The following is a 10,424-nucleotide window of genomic DNA, read 5'->3' as shown; positions in this document are numbered from 1 at the left end:
GCTCACAGAAGACTCAAACCCCTGGGTTTGGACAACCCTCTTGCTTCAGCCTCCAGAGTGCTTGGGTCTACAGGTCTCCTCCCACCCCATGGCATGCAGCTGATTTTGTCTATTTTGGTGGAAGTAGGGTCTCACTCTTCTTCAGGCTTGTCTCAAGGCCCTGACCTCAGGTGATCCTCCTGCCCTGACCCCTAAGAGTGGTGGGATTGCTGGTGTGGGCCACTGCCCAGACTGTTTCTATTGTGATTGTGACTATTTTTTCTTTATCTTTTTGTTATCTTCTTTTCTTTTCTCTTCTTTTTGTCCCTGTACCAAAGACCATTTCGACATCAAAGCACAGAGATGAGGAAAGTTGAAGGGAGGAAGGAAATAAGAAAAGTAAGTAGGGGGAGGAAGTAAAGAAGAAGTCGCCACACATGTGGAGTAACCACCAAAAAAATTCTGGCAACATGAAAAATCAGAGCAGATCAATCCCCCAAAGGGATCATAACACAGCTTCAGGTGATCCCTTCTATAAAGAAATTATGAAAATTAGCAAAAGGGAATTTAGAGTATGAATGGCAAAAATGATGAAGGAAATTGATGGGAAAGTGGAAATCCACCAAAAGGAAATAAAAAATTGACTCAAGAATGAAAGACATGATGAAAAGAGAAAGGATGTGATGGAACTTAATGAATCGAAGGAGTCATTCAGGGAGTTTTAAAATGCAGTACAAAGATTCAATAACAGATTAAGCCATGAGAAATAAGAATCTCAGATCTTGAAGGCAAGGCTCTTGAGCTAACTCAGTCATTTAAAGAGGCAGAAAGGAAGAGAGGGAAAGCAGGGTAATCTCTTAGAGAAGTATGGGACTACATAAAACATACAAACACAGGGATATAAGTATCCCTGAAGGAGAAGAAAGAGACCCAAAGTCATGGAAGCCATACTAGAAGATATCATAACTGAAAATTTCCCAAGCATCACCAAAGATTCAGACACACCTTTGGACAGATATTGAACCCTGGTCCATCTCAATTCAAATAGAGACTCTATTAGACACATTGTAATTACCCTGCTCAAAGTCAAAATGAAAGAGAAAATTCCATCAGCAGCTAGGCACAAGCACCAGCTTACCTACAAGGGTGAGTCACTTTAGGGTTACTGTGGACTTTTCAGCAGAAACTTTATAAACCAGAAGAGAATGATCATTTGTCTTTTGTCTTCAATCTCCTCAAATAAAACAACCTCCAACTGAAGATTCTGTATCCTACTAAAATAAGTTTCATACTTAATGAAGAAATAAAAAAAATTTTTTTTGAGACAGAGTTTCACTTTGTTGCCCTGGGTAGAGTGCTGTGGCACCATAGCTTACAGCAAACTAAAACTCCTATGCTCAAGGGATCCTCTTACCTCAGCCTCCCAAGTAGCTGTACTACAGGTGCCCACCACAATGCTCAGCTATTTTTTCTTAGAGATGAGGTCTTACTCTTGCTTTGGCTGGTCTTGAACTCCTGAGCTCAAGCACTCCACCCACTTTGTGGTCCCAGAGTTCTACTACTACAGGTGTGAGCCACTGTGCCTGGATGAGAAATCAAAGCTTTTACTGACAGTCAAACATTGAGGAATTTTGCCACTATAAGACCAGCTCTACAGGAATTATTCAGACCTGAATAATCATCGCAATAAACCACCAGTAAAGATAAGACACCTGGAAACAAAAGGACAAAGCCTTCCTTCTACAATGGCCCAAATGATAAAACTAGGCACCTCCACAAAACAAGATGAACAGAACTCCACCTTACAATTCTCTCTTAGTAAATGTGAATCGCTTAAATTCTCCACTTAAGAGCCACAAGCTGACTGACTGGACAAAAATGTACAAGCAAACTATATGCTATCTTCAAGAAGCACAAGTAAACTCCAAGGACAAAAAAGACACAGGGAGAAGGGTTGGAGAACAATATTTCAGGAAAATCGCAGTCAAAAGAAAGCAGAATTCATGATCCTTTTTGTGGATGCAATTGGATTTAAAGCCATAAAAGTAAAGAAAGAGAAAGATGGGCACTATATACTGGTCAAGGGAACAATATAACAAGAAGACATTTCAATCCTAAATATTTATGCACCCAACTTAAATGCTCCAAGATTTATAAAAAGAACCCAAAGTGGCCTGAACAATACAATATCCTATAATAACATAATAGCTTGAACCTTCAGCAACCTACTGACAGAACTGGACAGATCCTCCCAGCAGAAACTAAACAAAGAAACGATGGACTTAAACATGCTCTAGAACAAATGGACTTAATAGACATATATAAAACATACCACCCCAATAATACTGAGTATATGTTCTTGTCAGCTTGTGGATCAGTCTCCAAAATTGATCATATCTTAGGACACAAATTATATCTCAGCAACTTTAAAAGAATAGAAATTATACCTTGTATCTTTGTGGACCATAGTGGAAAAAAAGTAGAAAAGGTACTCCAACAAAAAGCTTCACTCCCACACAAACTCATGGAGACTATACAACCTTCTACTGAAGGACAGCTGGGTCAAGTAGAAAATGAGGAAGGAAATCATTAGATTCCATGAACAAAATGACAATGAAGCCACAAGCTATCAAAACCTGTGCGATACTGCAAAAGCAGTCCTAAGAAGGAATTATATTTCATTAACTGTCCATAACCCCAAAACAGACAGAGTGCAAATCAACAACATAATGAATAATCTCAAAGAACTGGAAAAAGAAGAGCAATCACAAATCTAGCAAAACAATAGAAATAACCAAAATGAAATCAGAATTAAAGGAAATCAAGAGCATGAGAACCACTTGCAAGATTAATAAAGCAAAAAGTTGCTTCTATGAAAAGATAAATAAAATTAACAAACCTTTGGTTAGATTAACTAGAAGCTTAAAAATAAGCTCTCTAATAACATGAATCAGCAGCAATGAAGGGGAAACAAGTGATACTACAGAGATAAAAAAGATCTTCACTGATTACTGTAAAAAAACTCTATGCTCAGAAATTTGACAATGTAGAGGAAATGGACCAATACCTGGAATCACACCACCTCCCTAGAGTTAAACAGGAAGAAATACACCTCTTGAATAGACCAGTATCAAGCACCAAAATTGCAACAACAATAAAAAAGCTTCCAAGAAAAAAGGAGTCCTGGACCACATGGTTTTACACCAGAATTCTATGAAACCTTCAAAGAAGAGCTCTTACCAATATTGGTCAACCTATTCAAAAACATTGAGAAGGATGGAACTCCCCTCAACTCCTTCTACAGAGCAAATATCACCTTGATATCAAAAGCAGGAAAGGCCCCAACAAAAAAAATAAAACTATCTCATTAATGAATGTGATGTAAAAGTACTCAGTAAAATCCTAGCAAATAGAATACACCTACACATTAAAAAAATTATACATCATGATCAGGTTGGCTTTATCTCAGGGATGGAAGACTGGTTCAACATATGCAAATCCATAAACATAATTCAACACATAAATAGAAGAAAAAACAAAGCCCATATAATCCTCTCAATAGATGCAGAAAAATCATTTGACAAAATTCATCATTCTTTTTGGATAAGGGCACTTAAGAAAATAGGCATAGATGGGAAATTTCCTAAATTGATAGAAACTGTCTAAGACAAACCCATAGCCAACATCATTCTGCATGGAATAAAACTGAAAGCATTTCCATTCAGAACTGGAACGAGACAAGGAAGTCCATCATTACTATTCCACATAGTGCTAGAAGTCCTAGCCAATGCAATTAGTCAAAAGATAGATATCAAGGGTACCCAAATGGGGACAGAGAAGGTAAAACTTTCATTCTTTACCAATGACATTATCTTATACTTAGAAAACCCCAGGGACTCAACCATGAAATGCCTAGAAGTGATCAAGAAATACAGTAATGACTTGGGATATAAAATCAATGTCCATAAATCAGTATCCTTCATACATGTCAACAACAGTCAAGCTGAAAATCAAATCAAAGACACAATTCCCTTCATAGTAGCTTCAAAGAAAATGAAATACCTTGGAATATACCTAAGAAATGATGTGAAGGATCTCTGCAGAGAACCATAAAACCCCGAGGCCAGAAACAGCAGAAGCTATTACAAATGGAAGACAATACCATGCTCATGGCTGGGAACAATCAACATTGTTAAAATGTCTATACTATCCAAACAGATTTAACTCAATCCCCATTAAAACAGCAAAGTCATAGTTTGAAGGACTTGAAAAAACAGTTCTTCATTTCATATGGAACCAGAAAAAATCCCAAATAGCCAATGTAATTCTAAGAAATAAAAACAAATCTGAAGACATTCTGTAGACTTTAGGTTATGGAAGAAGTGGTCACAATAGCATGGTATTGGCATAAAAATAGAGACATAGGTTCATGGAACAGAATAGAGAACCTAGTGATAAAATCAGCCTCATATTGCACCTGATATTTGATAAACCAAACAAAAGCATACACTAGGGAAAAGAATCCCTGTTCAATAAATGGTGTTAGGAGAACTAGTTTGCCACATGTAAAAGACTTAAACTGGACTTACACCTCACAACAAAAATTAATTCATGCTGGATAAATGATTTAAATCTAAGATACCAAACTATAAAAACTCTGGAAGTAAATGTAGGGAAAGCTCTTATTGATATTGACCTGGGGAAAGAGTTGATGAAGAAGACCCCATTGTCAACTGCAGCAATAACACAAATAAATACATGGGACCTGACCTAGCTTAAAGCTTCTGCACAGCTAAGGATACAATAAATAAAGCAAACAGACAGCCTTCAGGATGGGAGAAGATATTCACATGCTAGGCCTCTGACAAAGGGCTAATAAATAGAATCTACAAGAGACTCATGCAATCAACAAGAAAAGAACAACCAACCCCATTAATCAATGGGTAAGAGAAATGAACAGAACTTTCTCCCAAGAAGACAAATGAATGGCCAAGACAAACATGAAAACATCCTCATCATCTCTAATCATCAGAGAAATGTACACCAAAACCACCATAAAGTCCCAAAGCTGCAGATGTTGCTGAGGGTGCAGAGAAAAGGAAGCAATTATATGTTGTTGGTGGGATTGCAAACATTTTTGAAAAGAAATGTGGAGAATCCTCAAAGATCTAAAAGTAGACGTTCCATTTGATACCACTGTCCCATTACTAGGTAATTACCCAGATGAAAAAAAATCATTTTACCATAACGACATTTGCGCTTGAATGTTTATAGTAGCTCATTTCACAATCACAAAGATGTAGAAACAATCCACATGCTTATTAATCCATGAATGGATTAATAAACTGTGGTATATGTATAGCATGGAATACTATTCAGCCATAAAAAATGAGACTTCACATCTTTTGTATTTATGCGGATGGAGCTGAAGATCATTCTTCTTAGTAAAGGCATCTCAAGAATGGAAAAACAAGCATCCCATGTTCTCAATACTAATTTTATACTAGATGAACAGCTACAGGTGCCACGTGAGAAAAACCACAATTAAATTCAGGAAGGTAAGAGAGAGTGAGGAAGAAGAGGCTCAGGAAGCTCCCTTGCAGGGAGTACAGTGTAGGAGTAAATGGCACACCTCCTGGGTGAAGGGCTCTATTACAACCCATACTTTACCTTCCAAATGCAAATGATGTAATCTAATCACATATACTCTTTTGTATATAATCTTATTTAATGCTGTGGGAGCCCTATGAAAACTGACTGATATTATCCCCATTTTTCATATGTGGGAACTCCAGGTTTAGACAGTTTAGGAACTTGGTAAAGATCACCTAGCCAGTAAAGGATGGGTCTGGAACCTAAACCCAAGCCTGTCTCACTGCAGAGTTCACACCTTGTGTAATGTGCTTCCAAGGGCTCTATCCTGGTTCTCCAGGAGTCCTTCTAAGGATCCTTGGGTGCCACCATTCCCAAGCTCCTGTATTAGTTCCCCAGGATTGTCATAACAGATACCAAACACTGCATGGCTAAGACAATGGGAATTTACTGTCACACACTTTAGGAGGCTGGAAGACCAAAATCAAGGTGTTGGCAGGGCTATGCCTCTTTGAATCCTGCATGAGTATATGTATGTGCCTATTAGTCAGCTCAGTGTATCATGACAAAATGTTATAGACGGGTTTAAGAGAGAGAAAGTTGTTTTCTCACAGTTTTGGAGGCTGGAAGATCAAGCCAACTCAATTTCTGGAGAGGGCTCTCTTCCTGGTTTGCAGAAGGTTGCTTTCTGACCACATCCTCATGTGACCTTTCATCAGTGTGTGTCCATGGAGAGAGTTTGCTTGGTAAGTATTTAAAAACTCTCCCATAAGGACACTAATCCTATTGGTTTGGGTCCCATACTTGTGACCTCATTTACCCTTACTTCATAAAGGCCTCATTTCCAAATACAGTGTTAAAACTTCAACATGTGAACTTTGAGGGGAAACACAAATATTCAGTATGTAACAAGGGGAACCCTTCCTGGCCCCTTCGTTGGTCTGGTGCTTGCTGGCCATCAGTGGTGTCCCTTTTCTTGCACCTGCATTAGTCCAACCTCCCTGCATCTTTCTTGTGTCTCTCCACAACAGCTTCCTCCTATGCATGTCTTTGTATAAATTTCCCCTTTGCATAAAGACATTGTCATATGGGAGTAGGGCCCAGCCTAATGACCTCATCTTAACATGACTCTGTCTGCAAAGAATCTGTTTCCAAACAAGGCTACCTTCTGAGGTGGTGGGTTTAGGGTTCCAACGTGTCTTTTCTGAGGAACACCATTCAATCCATAACAGCTCCCACCCCTGGCAAGAACATGTCTCCCTGACTTGGGGACCTATGTTTTGATAAATATTGTCTGTCACCTCGTCTTACAAGCATCCTGGGGAATAGCGTTGGAGACTAAATTTGTGTTGGTGTCTTTCTCCTTTGTTAATAAATATTGCCAGATGAATATTTAAATAAACCATCAAAAATAAACCCTGAAAATTAATCAAAAAATTTCTCAAGTAGTTAAGAAAATATAGTGTGTGTGGGCTCCTCTCTGGGGAGGAAGAACTAGACCTTGAGGGCTTCACACAGGTAAAAGCACCTCTTCACTTCTCCTGTGTTCTGTTCCATAGAAGCAGGTCATGGGAGCAGCCCGCACTCCAGGGCAGGGGTCACCCACTGACACGCACATGAGGAGGGAGAGTCCTTTGGGAAACTCTTTAGAAGCCTCCTCCTACATTTCTGCACTTAGCATGTGCCGGGAACTGTGCCAAGTTCTCTTGACTCATGATCTCATTGAATTCATGCCATCATTTGGTGTGGTCAAGGAAACTGAAGGACAGGCAGTTTAAGTAACCTGCTTTGTTCTCCAGTAGAAGCAGACTTGATTCCAGGATTACTTCTAATTCATTATACTGAGCTGCCTTCCTAGGAAGATTTCTGGATGCACTTCATTAGAAAGAAAAGTTATGTGGCTCTCTTCCTTGTTCTTGATGAGAAAACACTCCTGTTTCCTGTTTCCAATGCTCCAGGTGTCTGCAGTACTGTGGTCAAGAGTCCTGAGGCACATGGCCCTGGAATTAAGGATTCTGGAGTCCACACTCCTCTGGAGGGGATCTGAGGAGGTGCTGTCTTGTTTCATGTGACCAAGAAGCCAGGAGCAGCTCCAGAAGATGAGGTGGAGAAGGTGTTGTGGACCTTTGGCCCTGGATCAGACTACAGAGAAATGTTTGAAGTCTTGTGGGACAATCAGGTGGGTCGGCCTCCAAGGAGAAATTGAAGCAGAGGGTCCATGTGCTCAACATGACCTCCCTGAGGATTGAGAACCTGACCCTCGAGGACAGTGGGCCGTACTGATTTCAGTGCAAGTTAACAGGAGGAAAAGGATTTGTCCAGATTTTCCACCTAATGGTGTATGGTGAATGACAGCCCTTCCCTCCATCCCAGGGCTTACCTCCTTCTTTGGTCTCTAGGAGTCACACAGGTCCTTTGTGCAGGGTCCGTTCAGGCAGAGCTGTCAGAGTCTACTATTCCCCCTGAAAACAGGGAAAGTGAGGGGACCAGAGATGGAGACCAGAGCTGAGATTCATACCGGGGAGAAAATCACTTCAGTGCTTTGGGAGAGGAAATGGAACTTGGGTGAATAGTAATTTTTCCAATATCATTAATCATTCTTTATGTGACCAGTATTATTTAATTTGTGTATTAGTTTTCTATTGTTGCCAGAACAAATTACTGTGAATTAGTGGCTTAAAACAACAGAAATGTTCTATTTTACTGTGCTGGAGGTCTGAGGTGTGACATTGGTTTCACTGGGCTAGAATTGAAGTGTTGGCAGGCTGCGTCGTTTCTGGAGGCTCCAGGTGAGAATCACTTTCTGGCATTTTTACCTACTGGTGGCTGTCTGCTCCCTCAGCTGTGGCCACCTTCCCCTATCTTTAAAGCTGGTCACGAGTCCTTCTCACATTGCACCCCTCTCACCTCCTGTCCTTCCTTCATTCATTATTTTTTTTTTGCAGTTTTTGGCCGGGGCTGTATTTGAACCTGCCACCTCCGGCATATGGGGCTGGTGCCCTACTCCTTTGAGCCATAGGCGCCACCCCCTTCATTCACTTTTAAAGATCCTTGTGGTTACATTGGGCACATCTGGATAATTCAGTATAATCTCATGTTTTGAAGGTTAGCTAAAGGTGATTGGTAGTTTTAATTCTATTTGTTAGCTTAATTCTTCCTTCCACATAACCCAGCCTGTGCCCAGGTTCCCAGGACTAGATCAGGGACATCTTTGCATTATTATTTTGCCTTCTATGTTTCAGAGTCCACAAATATGGAATGCTCCCCAGCCCCTCTCCTTTCAGCCCCAGAGATGGAGACCAGAGCTGAGATTCACAGCCCCTCACTCACACAGGACTCCATAAATCCAGCTCTGGAAGCCTGGATAGATGTAGGAGAATGTTCACACAATATTTCTTAGGACACATGTTTATCCAAGTCTTTCTTTCTCTAAAGTTTCTCTCTGCCTAGGGAAATATCTTGTTATGGGAGAGTGGTTTTGCAGCTTTAGGTCCCATGTGACTTCTAAGACTGGCTTGTAAATCTGGCTTCTCTTCCTGTCTGTGCCACAAACACAGGGCGTGTTTTAACCACACGTGGAGATGATACTCCTGTTGGTTTCACTGCCTCTGCCACAAATATGTCTACTTTGGTCAGCGTGGGGCTGTCTCTGGTCTCCCAGACCTGGCCTAAAGCCCTGCCCACAAGGGCTGTGCAGTCCCAGAACTCATCTCATCTAGACATGAGGGGATGGACCCGGGAGCAGGACAAGACCTTTTGTCCCAGACTTCTTCCCCTTCCAGGACAGACCCCCATTTATTAGAAATAATGGGCCTTGGGTAGGTGGAGTTCAACTTTTATTTGGGGGGGAAGATTTTAAAGAGTTGTTCAATCTAGAAAAACCACACAGAGTGGAACTCAGGGGGTCCCCCTCTTGTCATAAACACAGTATTTGGCTTTAGAACAACTGTCTTTTACTTGTAAAACACACCCACTTTTGTTAGAGGGTGCCTGCTATGGCTTCAGTGAGAAAATGAGGAGAAAGAACAGTGAGTGGTGTTCTCTACATGCGATGCTTCTTTCTTTTGTCCCCATCCTACCCCAGAGCTGTCCCCTCTCCACATCCAGGCTGGGTCACCGTCCCTCACACCAGACTGTGCAATGTCACTCTGGAGTGCAATGTCACTGTGGAAAGCAGGACCTCAGGGACCACAGAAGATCTGAATGTGATCTGGAAGAGCAGGGAGCTGGAGCAAGGAGGGACACCAGAGCCAGCCCTCAACTCCTGGACCCGGGCTGTGAGCCTGCCCCTGAGTCAGCCCACTGCCAGGTACACCTGTGTGGTCAGCAACCAGGTGGACCACCAAAGACCTTAGGGACATCTGTGGGGACTTAAGTGGGGAGGGGCATCCAGAGCTCTAGCAGCCCTGGGTTCTGCAGGTCTGTGCTTTTTTTCTGCCATGTGTAGTAACACTGCTGCCCCTTTGGTCTCGCAGTCACAGTGACCTTGCTTCTGTCTTTGACTGTCTCTCCCATCTATTCCCTCCTCTCCCACCAAACCTGAATTAGGCTCAGGTGTGCTCTGGAAATATTTTCTGAGTGGAAAGCAGTGCAGGCTGCGACCTGCAGTTCAGCTGAAAGCTACTTGTCTTGTACCTGAGCATTCAGGACATCCCAGGGTCTTTTAGACAACCCTCTGACAGCTGTGAGAACCCGGAGCCCCCACCTCCATCAGGGCGGGGCAGTGTTGGCTTCCCAGAAGCCCTGTGAGCTGCACATGATTGGCAGACATTTGATGGGGGACTGTAGGAAAGGTCTTACTCCAAGGACTGGGTTTTACTCCTAGGCTGGAGACTGACCTGGTGTCTTTCTGA

The 10,424-nt window shown here is 41.7% G+C and overlaps 1 protein-coding gene across 3 annotated transcripts in view; it reads left to right on the top strand.

Annotated features, from left to right (window-relative positions):
• The first annotated feature begins 7,755 nt into the window (after positions 1-7,755).
• The window catches only part of LOC128596736 (T-lymphocyte surface antigen Ly-9-like), a 75,663-nt gene continuing 72,994 nt past the window's right edge, over positions 7,756-10,424 (top strand). For 2 of the 3 annotated variants that reach the window (XR_008383137.1, XR_008383136.1), the window contains exon 1: positions 7,756-7,915. Coding sequence is in view for 1 of the 3 variants with exons in the window: in XM_053606404.1 (XP_053462379.1) it covers positions 7,906-7,915 (10 nt within the window). In the remaining 2 variants the exon portion in view is untranslated. The remainder of the gene's footprint in view (positions 7,916-10,424) is intronic. The other variant, XM_053606404.1, reaches the window with a different exon arrangement.

This window comes from Nycticebus coucang, chromosome 10 (genome assembly GCF_027406575.1).
Source record: "Nycticebus coucang isolate mNycCou1 chromosome 10, mNycCou1.pri, whole genome shotgun sequence".
Taxonomy (NCBI): domain Eukaryota; kingdom Metazoa; phylum Chordata; class Mammalia; order Primates; family Lorisidae; genus Nycticebus; species Nycticebus coucang.
The sequence above is the reverse complement of the archived record's forward strand: the minus strand, read 5'-3'. Positions and strand labels throughout refer to the sequence as shown.